The sequence below is a fragment of the Stegastes partitus genome, unplaced genomic scaffold (genome assembly GCF_000690725.1).
Source record: "Stegastes partitus isolate 25-593 unplaced genomic scaffold, Stegastes_partitus-1.0.2 Scaffold479, whole genome shotgun sequence".
In the NCBI taxonomy this organism is placed as follows: Eukaryota; Metazoa; Chordata; class Actinopteri; family Pomacentridae; genus Stegastes; species Stegastes partitus.
The window spans coordinates 54,764-75,989 of record NW_007578210.1 but is presented as its reverse complement, the minus strand read 5'-3'; the positions used below and the strand labels follow the sequence as shown (position 1 = coordinate 75,989).

The 21,226-nt window shown below is 39.1% G+C and overlaps 1 protein-coding gene across 1 annotated transcript in view; it reads right to left on the bottom strand.

Moving 5' to 3' along the window:
- The window catches only part of LOC103361001 (neural-cadherin-like), a gene marked incomplete at its 5' end in the record, with an annotated part of 146,214 nt that overhangs the window by 70,585 nt on the left and 54,403 nt on the right, over positions 1–21,226 (bottom strand). The window contains one exon of the mRNA XM_008286969.1: positions 14,147–14,361. Coding sequence (XP_008285191.1) covers positions 14,147–14,361 — 215 coding nt within the window. The remainder of the gene's footprint in view (positions 1–14,146; positions 14,362–21,226) is intronic.

Below are 21,226 nucleotides of genomic sequence, written 5' to 3'. Positions count from 1 at the left end.
GCTGCATCTTCACCTTGAGCTAAATAAAATTAGGTGTTGTTGAGCACATGATAAGCTACTCTTCTTTAATTGCCTTGTCAAGGCTGAGATGTGTGTTTGTGATGAGTTGCACATACTTTATTATCCTGTCTCTCATACAGGTTAAAAAAAAAACCCTAATAAAATAAATTCAAAGCACCCTGGCAGTGTCATTTTTTAAACCACAGTGAGTTTACATTTCGTTGTTCGCCTTCTTTTTCCTCGAAACTTTCATTCAATTACCTCCGAGCTGATTTAGCTTGCTGCAACTGCAAGATGAGTTGCTGCTACACTTTAGGAATGATCCAATTAATTTTAATATACTGGCTGAGACTGAACAATTGACCGAAAAGAAGAGAGTAAATTTGATATATCAGTTCAATCTAAAGCGGTCCTTCTTTGTTTAACTCATATGTTGTTGTCCTCAGGCTCTATCTCACTCCCCCTACACCTCAGTTATCTCAGTCTTTCCCTTCTCATTTACTGTCCCGCCTGGGGCCAGCCACCTCTTTTCTTCTGTATGTCACACATCTCAGTCTTTCAAGCATTCTTCACCCTGCCCCCACTCTCAGGGGAATTTCTTCCAATCTCCAGCCCTAATACATGCCAATGCCATCACCCCAAACCTTCTCTACACTGACACTGCAGAAACCAGAAATGTGGGAATTAAGAATACAGTCACAGCCTAAAACCCTGACCACAATATGGAGAAAGATACCCTTTATGTGTGTAAATACAAGTGTATGTCAGACATAGGCAGGTGCAGAAAAGTCAATGCGCAGACCTACACAGACAGGCACTGAAAACTACTTAAAAGGTAGATTGACCAACTAATCGTCTGGCACAGCTTGGAAGCCTGCTTGTCAAGATTGACGTGACATTCTCCCAAGAGATGAAGACAGACTTCAGAGGTCTGAAAGGAGTAATACAGGGAAGAAGCGGCATAGCGAGGAAAGACTACTGCAAGCAACAAACAGCCATAACAGCCAAAAGGAAAGCAGAGAGAGAGAGAGAAAGAAGACAATGTGCAAGAGAGAAGGTAAAAAAGTAAGGGTGGAGAAGGTAAACCAAGAGAAGAGACTTTAAGAGAACAGATTAGGATGAAGCGTGAAATTGCTGATGGCAGATGACAGGCCGGATGATAGACAATGAAGGAAATACAAGAGAAATGAACAATGCAGACAAAACAAAGGGAAGAAATAGGTGATAAGTAGAGGAATGTGATCAGATCAAAAAGAGGACACATAGAAAGAGGCTGGAGGGAGTAAAGAAAGGCCTCTGTCCTCAACCTTCATCAAAGCAGTGAAAATCAAAATGTTGACTTGTTAACTGGTCAATTCATTTGCCAATTAGTTAAATAGGCTTGCAGCAATTAAGGTTGTGCAACTGTTAGTGTTTCATTTTTGTTTGTTTGCTTCTACCAAATAATGTTATGTTAGGATTATTATCAGCTGTGTTTTCCCACAAGTTGCAATGAAAGATATTTTTACCAGGCGCTGTCTTTGCATTATCCAGACTGATCATGTCTGTCAGAGATAATCATGCAAATATCAGTAACCAAAAATCAGGTGTTCACTCACAAGTAGTCACAGCTTGATTTGGTATATGCCAGTTTTCTCACCAGAAAGTGGGGAAGAAAAAGACCATCCAACAGTCAAATGTTTGTATCAGGTTTGTGTTCTGGGAAAAAGGTCAGCTATATTCTCAGACTAGTTATACAAATAATCAGACATGCAGGGGTGCATCCAGAAATTTTTAGGGGTGGCAAGATGGGACCACTGAAAAGTTGGGGTGGCACACAGTATGATCGAAAAACATAAAATTTCTGTCAAACAAACAAACAAACAAAAAAACTAAGATAAAACAAACCAACAAAAAAACCCCAAAAAAACCCAGTATAACTTTTAAAAATGCATCTAGCTCCGAAGCCATATTTGTCAAGATCTATGGCAGCCAACTTTTAATTTGCTATTAATTAGGGGTGTAAAGATTCACAGATACAAACCGGAAATCGATTTTAACTTTAGCAATATGAACACATCGGGCCTCTGGATTGATCTACAGTATATGTACTGTGGAGGTTTCCAGTTGTAAAGTTATGAATCGGTTGATTGGAGCTCTGCTACTAAATATGGCCGTTCCAGTTTTGCGAGACTCCCGCAGTGACGTATTACGAGAGTAACATTCGCTTAGGATGGGAGGTGGTGGTCGAAGGGGCCGTAAGCGCAGAATGGCAGCCACGCCTCTGTCAGTCTGTCCCAGGGCAGCTGTAGCTACATAACCACAACTTAACACAGACACATGCTGCCTGTTTAATAGAAGACTAATTATTGTCTCACCAAGCAAAAACCCAGAATACAGAAGCACCTTGTGTTGTGTTGTGTGTTAGTCTGTACATTCAGTGTCAGCAACACAGAGCAGAACTTGAAGCTCAGCATTAGTTTGGTTTGATAAAATGCATCAGCACAAACTGAAGACATTTTGAATGTTTTCAGTTTGCAAAGTTTATGGAATATATTGAAGGAGTTCATGTAAATATTTTCTCATATTTAATACAGCAACAGTCTGTCTTGTCTGTGTGTATTAGAAAGATAAACATAATGACATTGTTCTGACCTGATGCATTTCTCTTTAATTTTTTCACCACACACATACATTCAAGCTGCATTGCATCGTTATGTATTAAAATGCATCGTTAGTGAACTGTATATCGTTACCCATGTATCTACATTTGTATCGGATTGCGTCTTAAGGTAGAGATGCCTACTATTAATGCTTTCTCAAAATAATACAAAATCACAGTTTTGTTGCAAGAGAGTGAGCATTCTTTATTTAAACTGATCATTGATTTTGATTACTATGCAACATTTAGCAACAACTGTTGAGCTGCACATTATCCTCAGGGTTTTGTGGATGTTCAGTACAAATTTCAACCTGCTGCAATGAAAAATAAGTGATTGGTTAGGCTCAAGAAGGATTCACAAAAATGATGAAATTTAGCTCCAAGTGCCAAACTTCAAAAAATCTGACCTAAAAAGGTATGTGGGAGCAGAGCTTTAGGATTTTGCAAGGTCCCATGAACTTAATAGAAGTTTTGACACTACTTTTTTTTTTTCAAGAAAATCCATGACATGAACCAGGAGGTTTAGATGAGTTGGCATGGAATGACACACCAACAAACATAAGGAAAGTGGGCAGGGCTTGTCCCTTGGAGTTCGTCCCTCTTGTTGAATGCGTGAAAAAAAAAAAAATGGTAATAAAAATCCTACAGCCTTATAGCCACATAAAACATGCATTCCTATGACTGACAGAAGAACCTCGCTTTTGATGCTCTGGCAAAGTTAAATGGAAGTGAAGTGAGTGAAAGAGCCACACAGAAACGTACAAACAGAAACCGATAAGAAAAGCAAAGAAGAATATGCGAGGCTAGCTGCAAAGGCTAGCTGGGAGTGCAGCTGGCTGGCAGGCCAAATGGGAGCAACTTCATAGGGAACGGCATGCCTTTTAAATGTTCTGGGTGTACCAGGGTTAGGACAAGACTTTGCTCTTAAAGGCCTCATCCACACGACCATGCTTCTCTTCTGCTACTCATACGTAATTCATTACCTCCTACTCTGAGACAGACAAGGGGTGGAAAGAGAGAGAGAGAGTGAGGGTAAGGAAGAGTAAGAGAGCATAAAAGTATGCTTTGTGTGCAAGGCGAGTTTGAACTCCCACAGAGTTGGGGGATCTTAAATACGAAAACTGTCCTCCTCTTCTGATGGCCTGAGGATACACAGGAGTCAAACCAAGAGCATATGGACTGCATAAACTGCATTGCAAATCACACTGCTAAACACACCCCACCCCCCCCGACTCTGCAACACAACACAAGCGTGCACACACACAAGCAGCACAACATACACGAATGCCCGCAGAAGCCAGTGCATCAGTAGGCAAAACAGCAAGAGTACAGCAGAGCGCTTCTTGTATAAACGATCTGTCAGCCAGCTAGCCGGCCCCGCAGCTGACGCATATTGGATCTCCGCATCCAGCAGCAGTTCCATTTTGAAAGCCATTTTAGCGCCAGGCTGGGGGCCACTGCTATAGCTGCTCTGTGGAAATTGAACATAATGCCAAAGTGAATCTGTGTATTTATGCATGCTGCTGCTTGCTAGATCTTTTTCATTTTCATTTACGCTCTTCATTCATCAGGCAATCCTCCTTTCTTATTGTGGCACCACATGAACAAATACACAGCTGTATTAAGTGTAGAGAATATGCTCCTCTTGGTTCAAGAGAAAAGTTAGAAAAACACACACACTCTCACCAATCCTTATCTGACTTCCTGCTGGCAAACTTTTTTTCATTCCGCAAGGGTATTGTAATTACACAAATTTAACTTGTCTTGTTAATTTGTCAATTGATTGGACAAGCACTGGCCCCTGGCTTGTAGTCTTTGTATGCATGCATGCATGCGTGTGTGTGTGTGTGTGTGTGAGAAAAGTCCTGTGTGTTCGCTCCAGCACCTCATAGCAGGTCTAACGCTCCCAGTCATGTTTGTCATTTATTGTTGATCTTCACTGAGCACAAATCATTACCGTGACAAACAATCTCCCAACACAGTCTGGGTCAGTTCTGGCATTGCTGATCAAAGAGACAGTCATGAAGCTAAGAGAGATAATTATACATGTAGTAATGATACAAATGTCTATATATGTCAGCCTGTAAAAGTGCAAAACTTGGAGAAATGAGGTAGTGCCCTTTTCTTACTAATAGATACACAGATTAGCAACAACATCAAACGTATTGTGCAGGATCCCCTTGACCCACCAAAACAACTGTAACAGGATGGACTTTATAAGACCTCCAAAGGTGTCCTCTGGTATCAGGCACCAAGTGGTAGCAGCAGATCCTTCAAGCTTATGTGTCCTAAGCTATTTTCAGGGTAGTTTTCCTAACCTTTAAATTTAAGCTGTTATCGTGGTAGTTACCAGGGCAGTCGTACATGCCATATGCATTGTTTTTGAAACAGTGTAGGTGGCATGATATTTTTTTTTTACGTTATTGCTTTTTATGGCAGAAGACACATTTTTTCCTGGTTGTGACTCTAAAGGGACTTAGATATATGAAAAAGATGTGCCTAACAGAAAGAGATGTCAATATCCTGTTGACTGACATGTGCATAACATAAGGATTTTACATAGAATGCAAGGTAAGTTCTTATAAAAACAAATCTATAAGGAGGACCAACCTTACTGGCTCAGAACTTGTGGATTTCTTTATGTACAGTAACTTTAGTTTATTGAATGAAGCCATGCTACAGTGTACCTTCATACTCCAGTACAGGGTATCAGTGCTTGTTTCTATTCCTCTATATCACAGACATTAAACTGGTGCAGTTTTGCCTTTGAAACTCATACCCCAAACCCATAGCCCATGATATTAATGCATTTAGAAAAACCATGCCCAACAAAAATGAGATTCTGGCTCTAGACTGTGACAACTGGAGTGGATGTAAAATTGATTTGGCTACAGTTTTTTAACAAAGCCCAAATGTGTTTTCCGTGGCTGTCTTCTGTACTTATGAAGTTTTGAGTGTTCAAAAATGCAGGACAAAATTACACAAATTGAATTGTGGGACATTTGGATAAATCTCTATGTACTTTGGGGCCTGTAGCTCAGTTAAAAATCACAGCATGAAGGTAAAATTTTGTTTCAACAAAAATATTAAAGATATTGTATGAGACAGTCGACTTCTGAGGGGGTGAGGCAAGAGACAATGATTTGAATGGATTGACACTGTCGTCCACAAGGAAATTTGTCTGGAGAGGCAAACCAGACCTGCTTTTTGACCACAACATTTGAATCATCATAAGGAGAAGTAACTCCATTATGTTGCCTTTTGCATGCAGTGTATGACACAATGTGGAAACAAGACAGAAACTTGTTGCAAATTCAAAACTGGACGACTGGACAACACTTTGTTGCACAGAGACCATGTTTGGTAGGTACTGACCACTGCAGCACTGAACCAGACCTGTCATTTTGAAGATGCTCTCACCCAGTCATCGAGCCATCACAATTTGGCCCTTGTCAAAACTGCTCAGATCTTCACCCACCCATTTATCCTGCTTCCAACACATCAGCTTCAAGAACTGACTGTTCACTTGCTGTCTAATATAGCCTATCTTTGACCAGTTCTACTGTAACAAGATTATCAGTGAAATTCACTTCCCCTCATTATTTCTATATGTGAGGTACAGGATGATACCATTCCTGCATCCTGTAATCTCATGCCTGTAATTGTAATTTTCAGTGGGATGGGGATATTTTGGGAATCACCTGGTTGCCTGTCAATCTTGTGGTGAATCCAAAACTTAAAGGCTCCCTTTGGACAGAGTCAGGTCAGCATATTTTAAGCTGCAGCACAGAGAAAAACCTCAAATAGCAGGTGAGCAGGTCTGTGAATCCAAGGCGTACTGCTTTTGCCCTTGTTTTCGTGCTTGATTAAAAAAGAGGCCCATAATCTCCCTTGCACAGAGCAATTCTAACTCTGACTGTAGCAGAGGTATTTCAAGGTCAACAAGTGCAGTACAGATTAGACAAGCACTAGGATAAACTCAGGAGTGGTTACAAGTGATGGAGACAATGTTCAAGTAAATACCAGGCAGCCAGGTGGTGGGGCAGCCAGGGTGGTGCCATACTTGTCATACATGTAATGTCAAAACTGAAGTAACAGAATTGAAACTTTTAGGCCATAAATATACCCACAAAAAGTGATTCATAGACATGTTTAGATCCTTTCTCCATTTTTGCAACCTGGGTTACTTTAGAATAGAGTGACAGTCATTTATGTATTTGAAATCACTGCTGTAAGCCTTCTGTTGGGGAGGCGGCTTATACAGACAGCTCAATTTTCATTAGGAATTTTAAGTGCATCTCTGTCCTGTAATTAACTGTAAATGGTATTCTACAATGCTAGCAGCTGATAATGGTTTCCAGTTAAACTAATGGTAATGCACAGGTAAATTAGCATGCAAATGAAGCTTAGTGTAAGGATTAGCTGCATATTTGCATTACAGTGTGCTCTCTTTATAGCGCACCCCACCATACACAGCAAATCAAAATAACTGATTACAGTTCTAAAAGTAAGTCTTAAGAATAACCAGAAGTGTTTTCACACAACAGCAGCTCTCTTAGGCTGTTGTTTGTTTGTGGAATGGGTTGTGCTTCATGATCATTTATTTTAAAAGGTTACACTGTGCTCATGAATAAAATATCTTTACAGTATTGTTCAAAGAAACCCAATATTGTTCTTTGAACCGCTGCTCTTTTGTACTAGAAATCTGGATGAGCTCCATGCATGAAAATGTGTAACAACAGCTTAGTTTGGAACAAACTGACCCTGAACTGTTAACCAAGATGGCTGTCCTACGCTTAAAATGCCGTCATAAAAATTTAAGGCTTTACATGCCAGTGAAGGTAAATGGATTTAATGGAACATCCAGTGTTCTGGTCTTACCTAGAACACAAGAGGTCAGCTTAGGTATGGGTGTTAGTATGCGGTATACACTTACACACAAACTACACCGCCTCTGTGTTATAACCATGTAATCTCTTCTCTGCAAGTGGCCGAAGATTGGATGTTGTATGCCGCTACGTTCCCAGTGTGTGTTTGTGTGTGTGAATGCCTTACACCTTCTCTGGCCTACACAGCAGGGTTGGCTTGGTACAGCTGCCCTCTGGCAGGATAAAGGGCGGATGAGTGGGTGGCTTTGGAACAGCAAACCAGCATCTCAATAAGAAGCTGAAGGTCTGCGTGTGGAAGTGTGTGTGTGTGTGTGTGTGTGTGTGTGTGTGTGTGTGTGTGAAGCAGTGGGAAATATGATCAGGCTCAATGGGCAGCATCACTTAACAAGGCTTTATAACAAGGTGAACACTTTCACACATACACAAACTGAAATGCACAAAAGCCATATGGTCAGAATAAAAGTTGTGGAGGTATATTATTGCCACTTGACATTTATAAATAAAACAAGAGTTCAGGTTGTACAACATTCTCCTTTCTAACCATCTGACATTTCTTTTTGTTCTGTTCTATTTCCTCTGATCCTTCGAATCCATATTTCTCCTCTCTCTCCCAAACTCCGTCTGTGTCCTGAAACTAATATTGTAATTCCCTTTTCAAGCTACACTTTCAACTTGAAGTCATGCCACGGTTGCAACGCACCCCCCTCACTTTATACTTTTTAGCACAGCTCTTGTACTTATAATGCATTCATGTCGAAATGAGACCTTCAGTATTCAGTTCACAGCGTGTTTGATTTGGCAGCGAATCGTCCCATTTTGTCTGATTCCTCTTGTAATTAAGCATCAAGCCAATATGGCTCTTTGAGCATCAGTGTGAGAAGTGGATGCTTGAAGTGGTGTTCTTAGGATGAAGTTGAAAAAGCATTTCCTGTTACCCTGCATCCCGCCAATTCTATTAAGCATTCAAAAAAAACAAAAGTTGTTTTTGTTGTTTGGGAAACAATAACTTCACATTCTGTTCAAAAATCAAGTTTGCGTCACCTTAACATCTTTAAAGTAAACAGCTGTGCTTCTTCTCTCCTGCTCTTCATCTTTGTTTTTCACATTATTACATTACTGCTGCTCAGTGTTTTGTCTTAAATAGGCATGTAAGCTTTAGCACTTACTTCAGCCTGTTATATTCTTCTTTAATGCACAAATACTTAAGCACACAAAGTACACTGAAATCATCATTTAATATTTTTTAGAGCATTTTCTAAAATAATTTTCAGATGTGTCTCTGAATGTGCAGTATACTCACTTCCATCCTTTCTTTCTTGAGCTGAGATTTAAAAAAGTAAACAAAAAAAACAAAACACATCGCCGCCGTATATGATTAGTAACATATACATCTTGTAGTTTAAGCAATGTATGGTGTCAATATTATCGTTTTATTAAAAATCATGTACTGGGCATTCAGTGCTGCTCATATCTGATATGATAGTTTCTTCCTTGGCAGTAGCTGGTGAAAATGTTTTTAATATTTGTATATCAGATGGCTTTGTGCATTTGATGTGGCTGGATTATTAACAGTGTAGAAAAAAACATGACAAAATCTGCCTTGCCTTGCCAAAAGGAACCATTAACCATAAAGTATTATCATTAGTAGTGCAGGAAGCTGTTTTTGTTCTGGAAATGTTTATTTCATGACAGCTCAAGGACAAATACTTGTTTATTAACACTGGAAATTCATCTTTTAGTATCAGGATTCGGCTGTAAACAACACCCCTCAAGCTTATCTAAAAGAGACAACAAAAGTGGCTTGTAGTGTTTTTGTCATAAATTTGTTACATCTAACATAGTTTACACAGACATTATAATTAAGGTAACTTTGGGGTGATGTAGGTGTGCTAACTTTAGGTTTTACCTTTAAAATAAAGTGTTTACCTTATCAGTCTCGCACTTGCTGTGCTTACAAGCTGTCTGATCACTTGTGTTTTGTCCACTGAGTATTTAGCCACAGAGTTCAAGATCGCCAGTGGGGATGAAAATCCCAGCTTTACTGCCAAAAACTCAGTATTGAAATGTGGTTAATTGAAGACGTGCTTTAAAATCTACTCGACTAAAATATAATGTGGGGTAGGAGATTGGTAATGCAATATTAGTTGATGTTATGGATCTGTCTTGAAGAGAGGCCGTGACTCAGGATATTGTTTTGAATCTTTAACCATGTCTTTTTTTTTTACATTCATCAGCCAAAAAGTGTAAAAAAAGAGTAGGAAGCCTTGAGTCTTAGCTGTTATGTGGATATTCCTTTGGCATGTACCACGTATCCAAACACTAGTGCAGACTACATATGCCAAGTCAAAGGGAACAGCAACAGTATTCCCTGATGGCAGTAGCCTCTTTCTTAGAGTTTAACACTGTAGCAACCAGAAGAGGTTACTCCATTTTGGCAAACATAGAGCATCGTTTGAGCGTTTAGCTGGTAAATGAGCACCATGGCAAAGTCGTCTGTGACGCGTCATCACATCCAACCAGTGCACCTGTGTTAAGTTCAGTTACGTGTTCCAGTATTCCAGTGGCATATGGAATAGATGCCTTTGTGACCTGCATCATGTGTCTGTGACTTAAAATTAGCACAGGGCAAATAACTCCCCAGTGATTACTGTGTCTTGCTTGTTGTCTGTTTGGTTTGCTTTGACATCAGCCCACATCTCATCCCAACTGGTTGATGCAGATGGCCATGCTCCCTGAGCCAGCCTTCTGCCAGAGGATTCTTCCTATTGTTGTTGCTAAAGATTGTTCAACAAATTAATGGGCTTCCATCTAGATTCTAGAATATAATGCTGTAAAGTCTTGAACTTGTTAGTTTCAGGATTGATGGGTCGGCCCCACTTAGAGTGCTGAGGGCAACAAACTAGACGCTCATGAAAGATCCTGACACAAAGACAGAGGTGATTAGGTTTTAAAGTGGCTCCTCCTAATCTCTGAAACAGTTCACCTTTTCATGGAAGACCTGCTCAGACTTTAGAAACTTTTAAGCTGCTGCTAGGGGCCCATCTTTTTTCTTTGGCATTATACTCAGGTAGAGCCTGATACCCTGCCTTCATTGTTTACTATGTTGCAGCTTTTTATTTCTATTGTTTAACTCACTAGTGTTTTTTAGTCATTGTGTTTCGTTGTGTTTTATGACCTTCTACCGTAATTGCTTAGCACCTTGGTTCAACTCTTGTTGTTTCAACATTATTTGAAAAAATAAATTAGAGCTTGACTTTGACTCACATTATTACGGGAAATGCGCTGAGATAATCTCAGTAGTGAACTGGTGCTATCTAAATAAAACTGACCACTAATTAGTCTCTGTTCTCAGCGCAAATAAGAAGGTTGCCATGGATTGTTTGTGCATGCTCTCTATTTGATGAAAACTTGGAAGTAACTATATGAACAATATATGCAGAGTAGCATGTGTGGGAGTCAATAGTGGAGCAACAGATCATTTTTGCTTCAGGGCCTCCCAGGTCAACCCAGCCATGCCTGCTGGAGTTCACTGTAGTGCTGTTGCAATGTTTCCAATTTGCAGCAAATTTCATCAAGACCAATAGAAAAGAGGCCCAAACCTCTAAAATTGAGACCCCAGTTCGAATATGATATTATCAGTGCTTATGCAAAATTCAGCAAGGAGATTATTGTGAAGAAGGATCACGTATCAGCAGCTTCCATCTGCATCACAATGCTGTTTGGTACACTGACTGACTTACATACTGTAATGAAGTAATAAGCTCCAGCACAGCCTAAGCTTGCCGATGGATTTGTTACATGCAGCAGGTCAACCATGAAACAAGTTAATTAGAGCTCTAAATATGTACAGTCTGACTCTAATTATACACTGCGCAGTGACTCTGCTAACATCTCAACTAACCTAATCTTAAGTCTTTAAGACCCTGTCATGCACACTGACTGGCTTTCAGATGCAAACAGACCCTCTGACATGAACAAAAGTTATAGAAATAATTCAGGATTAACACTGAAAACCTGCTCTTAACACGCACACAAACACACATACACAACTCATCCGGCTCTCCAGGCAGACCTTACCTCCTACACATATTACTTTGGCAGTGATAGAACAACAACATCTCTCTCAAGAGAGAGGACCAATGCAAGTAGCAAGGGAGACAAGGAGGTGTTAGTCTCTCAAATTAAAACACTAAATATACCAAGATGTACAAGATATTTAGTTCTCTGTTACCATCTGTCTATAATCCCCACCTACCACGCTCAGTTCAACAAGCTTTATTGTCTGCATAGTTCAATAATATTCAAAGAGCAACAAAAAAAGGACTATCATTTCCCCAAAAGGGCTACAGAGTGAACCCTGATGAAGCTCAGTCTACAGCTATTTTCAGATCTCGCTAACTCAACTCCCAGTGTATATCACAGTGAGTAGCAGGAATGTGTGTGTGGGTGCGTGTGTGTGCGCATCTATGACTATGACTGCTTTAGGACACAGGAAGTTAATATAGGCCAATAGGCTAATATGGCCAGGGCCATAATAGTAATGTTCTGTGTCTACTTTCCTTTGTCTAGTGTTTTGTGTTATTATTTTCGAGTGAGTGCATGTTCTGTTCATGTAGGAATCTTTGAATGTTCATCAGTTGGTCTCCTCCTGACTGACTGGATGTGTGGGCCTGACTTGGGAAATGTCCGCTCTCTGTGCCATTTAAAACGCCTGCGAATTCCCTCCTGTTCTGTTTATCTTAGGGAGTAAAGCTTAGTGAATATCTTTTGTTTTGTATTTTGGTTTGATTTAGGGTTAGTCAGCACATTTCTGAGGAGACAGATCTCTTTGGTTTATTATTTTGGCCTTGGTTCACCCCAAAGTGATATTGCTTCCAGTTATTGTCGCTTTCCTGCTTGTGGTAGATAATAAACTGTCCTATTTTATTGATAAAACACTGTTCTGACTTTGGTCTATTCCACTAGACAAGGGCACAACAAAACCTGACATTGATTTAAATTTGGTGTTTAAGCTATGTTGTCCATTTGTCCTGTGTATTCCCAATGTACATCATGTGTAGTGGTTCAATCAAGAAACATTTTAGTGTTAAACCCCACAAAGGTGCAATGCTGTGACATCAACCTGGTTATAATTCACATAAAACATTCTACAAGGTAAATCACCACCACAACGGAGAGGAGGAACAAACAACCATCGCTCTGGTCTTTAACGAACATTTTCCTGTCACTTATGAATAAGATCCCTGGTCACTTAAACGCCACCTTTTGGGGCAGCAACTCAACCCCTACCTAGAAAGAGTACTCCACTGGTTTTCAGCAGGGAATCATGCCCTCAGACATGGAGATGCATACTCTCATCCCAGTCACTTCACACTTTGCTGCAAAGTGCCTCAAAGTGTGCTAAAATCCAAGCAAACAAAGCCACATATTGTGTAAAAAGCAGAGAAGCAGCTCTGAAGTTCTCCAACCTGACACCCTTTGTACTCCTGCTGGGACTTGAGTCCATGACATGACAAATAAGATCGGAGACAATGAGCAACCTTAGTCCCACATCCACCAAAAACGGGTTTGACTTAATGCTGAGAATACAAACACAGCTGTCTCATTTTGATTGTATAAAGACTGGATGGCTCATTGCAACATTCCAGGTGCCCCGTGCTCCTGTAGTCGCCCTCTCAGGGGGACACAGTTGTAGGCCTTCTCCAAGTCCACCAAACACAGCACTGTTCTATGACCAGGACAGAATCTACATTGCTCCTCCTAAATCCTAGGTTTGATATTTCAATGTTCCTTCCAGTATTTTTAGCCACTTATTTCCCCCACAAGCTAACTTTGCTGGGTATTCAGACTGTTCATTAACTTTGACTTTGATTTTTAAACTTGTTATCTATTAGCATCCTGTCGATCTTGCTGACTTTAAAGTTTTGACAGTCAATCACAAAAAATGCACTTCTACTTTAATTTTTATTCTGTTCTTGAGATTTTAATAATTTATATTTCTTTATTTTTTTTCTTTTTGTCTGAGCTACTCCTCATTTCTCATGTACCTCTGGCATGTGAATATATATACGTCCTGGGGTACAGGTACCTCTGGTTGGGAATCACTCCCACACTTTGTCTGGATTTCACTCTGTTTAGAGTGAAGCTACAATAGAGATGATACCTGTTTCAATTCTTCTTTATCCTCTCATACTAAATCCCTCCATTTTCTTCCTCACCTAATAATAGTCATAAATTCCTCTTATATGTCAGTGCCTTCATAGCATAAAGTCACATTATTCCTTCAAGTATTGTTGAAATGGAACCCGGGGAGTCTGAAATAATGGCAAAGTCCTAAAAGTAGTGATTTATGCACTGTTAATATTACTGCAGTTCCAAAAGACTGTGAGGATACAGTTGAAGGAAACAATGTTATTCCCTCTTCTGTCTCTTTTTTTTGCCATCATACAAAGGTCCTGGTCTAATACTAATGTTATGTTCTAAGGACATTCACTTGCTGCTCTCGAATCAATAAATTAATGAAAACGAATCTCTTTCCCATCTCAGTTAAAGTATTTTGAATTGCAGCCAGATGGGACATTTAATTTGATATTATTAATGTTGAGATGCTTCCTACCTATGGCCATGAAGTCTTCGTGGTCCCAGGCCTGCAGCTGGGCCAAGGGGCCACTGTACATCAGCAGTCCATCAGCCACATCCGTGATGAACTCCAGAGACACATGGCTTTCGAAACAAGGCATCATGGGTGGAAACCAGGCATAGCCGTTGCCATGGAAACTGTGCTTGTTCTGCTGGCATTCAGGCCCCTCGAACTGAGCTGGGCATTGGCACCTTGGGAACAAGAGGAAATCAAGAGTGAAAAATTACATAAATTACTGCATGCAATAAATAGATGAAAGATATTTTTGTGCCATTTTGTAAAATTTTGGCGACTACTATAAAATTACTATTCAAATCCTAGTCACTTACTGATTTTTTCTTTTTTAAACTATTCTTTCAAGTAGTCTATTTTTGCAGTATGTCTGCACTCCGTGTCTCTAGTTGTTTTCTCCTCTCAGACAGTGCTCCCCTTCGGCTATTTCGCTCTCACTCCGTATGTTTCACTCATGCAGATGTTCTCATTAGTGACAAAACCACAGGGAAAACTCACTACATCACTAGGAAACTTCCCACTTTGTTTTTTCACACGTTCAAGTACTCGTTTGTTCCATTGCTTCCTGTTAGAATTTTTCCTCTCACTTCCTTTTCTAAGCAGAGTTTCATCCTTAAGTTTACAAATACTTTTTTTCTCTCTGTCTTATTCTTCTTTTTTCCGTGTCTGGCTACTTTTTCAAGCACCCTCCATACCATGTAGTCTCTGTTGTAAATGGTATCCATTTATCTTCAGCAAATTAACAAACAAATTTTATTTTTTAAAATTCTATGATAGACTACATTTTTAACAATGCTGTTTGCATACACCAGTTATCCAGGTGGCTAAGAAAAATACACCATCAAGAAGCAGAATCAACACGTAAAATATAGAAAAAAGAGTTTGCTATTGGTGCCATCTCTTTTCTAACAAACTTTCAAAGTGTGAATTTTAACTTCGTAACTCCATACAATATTCTAAATCATTTTCTCTTGTATTTATGATTATTTTTTTGTTTTTTTTTCCTTATAAACTATGTTGTTAATTTTCTACTTAGGTACAATCTGTGCAATATTAATACTCTATCAGTATTTCTATTCATCAAAAATCCATGCAATACCATTAACATGTGCAATAAGGTTATTTTTAGAACTAGTAATTATGTATATTTTGGTTTCTTTTTTATTTTTGTACTACATTTCTTAAATGTTTGTATTGTGCTTGCTGTTGTAACACTGCGAATGTCCTCACTGTGGGACCAATAAAGGCTCATCTTATCTTGCCCCTCCTTATTAGGGAGATGTATGTTATTCTGATGAGAAATCTGTGTATTCTTTCAGCAAAATAAAAAATCCCCCCTCTCAATCCAGCAATTATGAAATTTACAAATTGCACACACAGCCTCCCTTACAACATACACACACATTAGAGACACAAGGTATTTCTCCAGGGGAATTCTTCTGCTCCTAATAAGTGAGTTTTTCATTGGTTTATGTTATTCACACGTCAACTGCTTCCCAAGATATTCTGAGTTTTAGCCTCGTGGATCCTACAAACTCACACAAAGATGTGTAGTTGCACCGTTATGTGTATGCAAACACACTCTCTCACGCACACGTCTCATTGGTGTGCTGTAGACAGCTCATTTCTCATCCAAATGTTCCTTCATTCTCTAGTTCATTTTCCTGCCTGTGCTCTTGTCCAGGATTGAAAGAGGACACAAGAATGCACACATGCACACACCAATGTAGTGAGAAACCATACAGCTTATGCACAATACATGACACTTGTGCAAAAAAAAAAAAAGCAGGGATGTGTTGAATCACTGCCTTGAGACACAGAAACCAGAGTAGACCAACAAACACGCTAGAAGAATGCTAATGTAACATGTATCACAGGAATACAGAAAAAACATGAGAGTAGACAAGTAGACACACATAAATGTGCTCTGAGGTTCCTGCCACTGGATGAATGTTTCCCGCGGCTGCATATTACAGACAACTGAGTGCTGATGTTGCTAGGTTTGCTATATTCGTTCTTTTCCCGTTTTGTCTCTTAATGTTCAGCTGCTATTGCTGGTAATAGTAAACACGTAATAAGTTCCAGTCTGCTTCTCAAAGCTGGGAACATGCAGTTACAGTCAGCACTAATTTGCTTGTTAGCTCACTTTGTGCTGCAGTGGCTGTGTTTTTGATGCTGGAAATGTCTGGAGATGTGATACAGAACTATTTTGGTTTGTGACTGTGTAGATAGTTCAACATGCAAGTTTGTCGACTGCACGTGTTGCTTAAAGTAAATGCTTGAGGAGAGACTGTACGTGGACATGGAGGTCCTCAGCCATTCACACCTTTATAATTCTTGACCAAAAGAGTTGTAATCTCTGTTGGACTTTAAAAGTGCTTTGATTTGTACAAGCTTTCCATCAATATTGTCTAAACACAATGAAGAAGTTCCAAATTTCTTCAGAAATCCTGTGCTACGTCTGCCCACTGTTCTTGGCACACCTCAATAATAATCACTGACATGGTGCTACAGCCCAATCTGTAACTAACTGCTGTATCCAACCCAGTCTCACGGCAATTCGTGAAATAGTCATGGAACTTGTCACAGGCCTACACATGATACATCACTGGAAAGGACTTGATCAGGGGAGTAAGTCTGGAAGTTCAAAGTTGTTCCTGCTCAGAGATATTGACCTTTGGACTTTGACTTTGGTGCATCTTTAAAGCTTCTAATTCAACAATGAATGGGGCGAGAATCATGGGACCAACAGGGGGCATCACAAAATGTGGTACAAATTTAATTTCACACACACACACACATATATATATATATATATATATATATATATATATATATATATATATATATATATAAAATTTTATTTGTAAATTCAATCCAAACAAAAACATCACAGCATATGCGCTGTCTCATCGGGAAAGAAACATGGCCCAGACACGAAAAATAAGTCCAATTGAAATGATTTGGAATTCGTGGTGGGCAAAAATTGGGCAATCCGTGTCCCTGGACACGAATCAATAGATTGAGTTTCGTGACTATTTCACAAATTGCCATGAGGCTGTATCACGTAAAAAGTTCAAAGTCACAGGAAGCCTTTTAGAAACATACACAGAAGCTATTTTGTGTTTTTCTGCATTTGAGATGACATGTGACCAACTGATGCAGTATATTATAGTATGAATTAAATCTTGCATGCATCTGATGTCTACTTTCAAAGTCTGAATTTCTCATAAATTGGCTTTAAGGAATTATAATTTAAAATCCAGTCATTACGTTACAGTTTTTATTCCTAGTAACCAGTTGTCCAGTAGTTTCAGCTGTTGTCTCCTCATTTTTGAAATAAGATTAACTGAGTTTGATGAAGGGTGAAGTTTGATTCCTCTATGTTGAGCAGACAGTAGTTTGACAATAGAGCTTGAGTAATTGCAATCCACTTGGCTTTACTTCAAGTGCTGTTCGCAGTATTGGGACGATGCTCGTTGTCAGGCAGTAAATACCTTAGCATTTTGTCAATTAGTAATGTGTCATGAGTAATTGATAAAACAAGCACTGCATCATTTGAATCGTGGTACAATGGAATTATCTAAGAACTGCTCACATCACAGATGAGACCAGGGTGTGAACTTAATAAGACACGAGCTCCCCTGCAAACATGATTTGTGGAATTTTGCAGGGTCTCTAAAATATTGACAAAAGGCTATTTTTACCATGAATTTCTAATGTCCTGTATCTTCATTATCATGGATCATGCGTAAAATTAGTCTATTATTGATGTATGTTTCATGCATGAGGGTGATTCATTACTAATTCATTTTAATAAAGATACCAGCATGCCTGCTGTTCTTGCCATCACCAACGGAGCATGACAATGCAATTTCATAAACTTTGCTCACTTGAACAAACATCAGGGAAAAAAAGCTATGTTTCATCAGTTTACTCTCCTTCTTCCCTCGTATTTTTAGTAAGAGAAATAATGATTAATAAACTGATCTGTAACTTTTAACAATGAAAAAGTTTTTAAAAATGTGCTCCCAAAAGACTCATTGTAGTTCGCTCACTGGATGAGACAGCGTCAGCCTCACTTTTTTTTTTTTTTTAAGGAACTCAAACTCAAAGATATTCAATCAATCAAATTATTAAAAACAAACATAATTTTTAAATCATTATTCTTATTTATTTATTTTATTTATTTATTTTTGGTAAATACCAGTGGTGTGCTGTCAGGGCCAGCAAGGCCTTCTCTGCTGGCCTAAACTCTATCAGAATCATTGACTTACTTTGCAAAATTTTCCTACTAATCTTTTAACTTTATTCCCAATAGTCTATTCTCTTCATTTAATAGCGCGTCTCTGGGCTGGGGTGCTTCTAGCAGTGGATGTTTATATTAGAGCTTTTTTTTTTTTTATCCAATCATATTTCAGCCATCATGTGTTGCCAGGGTCACAGGAATCTGTCCTGAGGCCTTTAGAATCAAAAGTGCAGCTTAAAATGCATTGTAACGAAACTGTTGCTTTAACCAATCAGATTGAGAGTTAGTGGTCCCAGGGCCTGCTAGCTGGTCTATGATAACGTCAGCACCATCACGTCCTCTGATTGGATGGTCAGAGAGCTTAGCCAAAGCTAGCGGTTCCTGTCTGTAGCGACCTGCACAAGCTAAAACTGTATCGTAAAAGTGTTACTTTAAAAAAAATAATTATTTTAAGTTAAGCAAGTGATAATTTTACCCGCTCAACAGAGTGACTGAACTCTCTATGATAGAAGAAAGGAGGATGGATTTTGTGTTCAAATAATCATAGGTTATTCATAGGTTGAAACCTTAGCGACACTCCCCCACGTTAGCGAAGACGTTAGTGTCTTACGAATAGCAGCGTTAGCAGCAAAGACGACGGTAGAGAAACTAGTTTCTTAGGAAAATTTGCACGTTTTACTGTAAAATATGTCAAATTTTCCAAACACGCAGCTTGAAAGACAGCGTAGCGGGCCAAGACACAGCGTGTTTTTTCAGGGAAATAGGGTGATGAGAGCCCCGATGTGATGGATATGGTGCAGCTGTGGCTGCAGTTAATGGAGACTTGTTGAATTGTTTTAACTGGGTTTCCTGCTTTAGCAATGACATTCATTCTTACAATATGAGATACCTGTCTGCGATGCAACGTCCCACTATGCTGCCTTTCTGTATAATACTGATGGTTTCTATAGTCGTGGCGTCATAATGATGGCGTTAAAAGGTGGTTTGATTCAGGTTGGATGCCACTGAAGGTCTAGGAGTAAAACGCACAGCATGTCACTGGTAAATACAAATAACTAAAAAAAGAACCCATTAAAAGGAGTTGGATTTTATTTCCTCAGGTCATTTCTTACTTTGGGTTCCTTGATAGACACACAATTGCTAGGTTGCAACAGTTGTGTTTTTTTCACTTGACACTTTTTTGTTTTCTTGCTTTACTCATTTGTTTGAAGTGTGTCAGTTTCAGTTAGCAAATCTTTTATATGTTTATTCATCAATTAGGATTTAGCAGTCTTCAAGCAATAATAAAAGACAGCCCATGAACATGCTTTCCATACCTTTACATTTGATTGGTACTCATTTAGTGATGACTATTTCCTGTCACGTATACATTCTTTAAACCTTATTTAACAATCAGAAGTTGTTTGTATGCATGAGCTTGTATGATTTGAGGCACCAGGAATACATTCTGTATTTCCATTTCGGTAATGTCACCCCAATTCTCAAAAGCACAAGACAATCTGAGACGTAGTTTTAGTCACAATTGCAAAACCCTCCAATCCTCTTAAGGCAGCTTTGTTTTGCTCATTCGTTGTCTGCTGGGAATTATGTTTGTTAACATTGGGCCGGGAGCCGTAATCCCTCCCCTCCCCTCAACCCCCTCATTCCCCAAATCTCATTATTAATCCCAGTGCCTCGATTATCTGCATGTTCTTCCTTCAATCTTGAACCGTAATCTGTTTGTGTGTGTTTGAACGTGTTGGGGTGGGGTCAAATCTGAAAGTCCCTGGAGCAGAAAACTATCCTGCAACGATTCTATTTTTTTTTATTAACTCTTATCTTATCTGCATGTGTTATTTCTTCCCCCGTCACTTGCTGTATTTCTTCTTTTCTACCAAACTTTCCTCTTTTCCCTTAATGGTCCTTTTGTCTCCTTTCTCTTCTTTTAGCCGTTTTCCTGTTTCTTTTTTGCCTATTTCTCATCATCACTTTTTCCTCTAACTCTCTCATTTCTTTACTATTTCCTTTATTTTCGCTATTTCTGACATCCCGTGCCTTGTCTACTCTCTGCTTCTGAACCTTGGAGAATCACACAGCAGATGTTAGAGAGTAGTACGATTGAAAATATGACAATAATACAGCATCTGTTTCTCTGGGTTGACAACTTTACCTGCTTTACTTTGTTCTCTCTCTGTCATCTGTTTGGCAGATACTTCACAAAGAAACATTCCCTGCACTTCCATTCTGGCCCACATCCACTTTCCATAAAATAGAAGTGGCACATGATATTTTAGAGACAGCAATTTATCATACCCAGTTTTAAGCCATATTCACTGTTTTGTATTATGTAACAACAGCACAAAATGAAATGCCATTTTCATCAGAACAAAAGTTCTTTTTTTCCACCCCCACCCTTTGGCTTATGTTAAACGCACGCAATGTCGGCAAAAAACAGCAAAAACATCCCATATTGTGACTTGGTAGAGTGTTTCATTCCAAGATGGTTCGTCCTCATGCTAACCCTAGTCACACCAGATCAACAGCCTAAATCGTCTTATTTTGTTGTGCTACATATTTTTAGCAACTGCTGACTAACTTAAACCTGACATAAACATAGTTCTTTTTAAAGTAATCACTCAGAGAGATACATAAATGTAATATCTTAGCTACAAAGTAGAACCTTAGAGACAATAAAAACTAATCTTTTAGAAGTAGAAGCGTTTCTAAAAATAAAGGCAGCTATAGTACACCACAGACGTCAGTACACCCTTGTGCAACATCACTTAACATGTCAAACAGTTGCATATTGTATCACC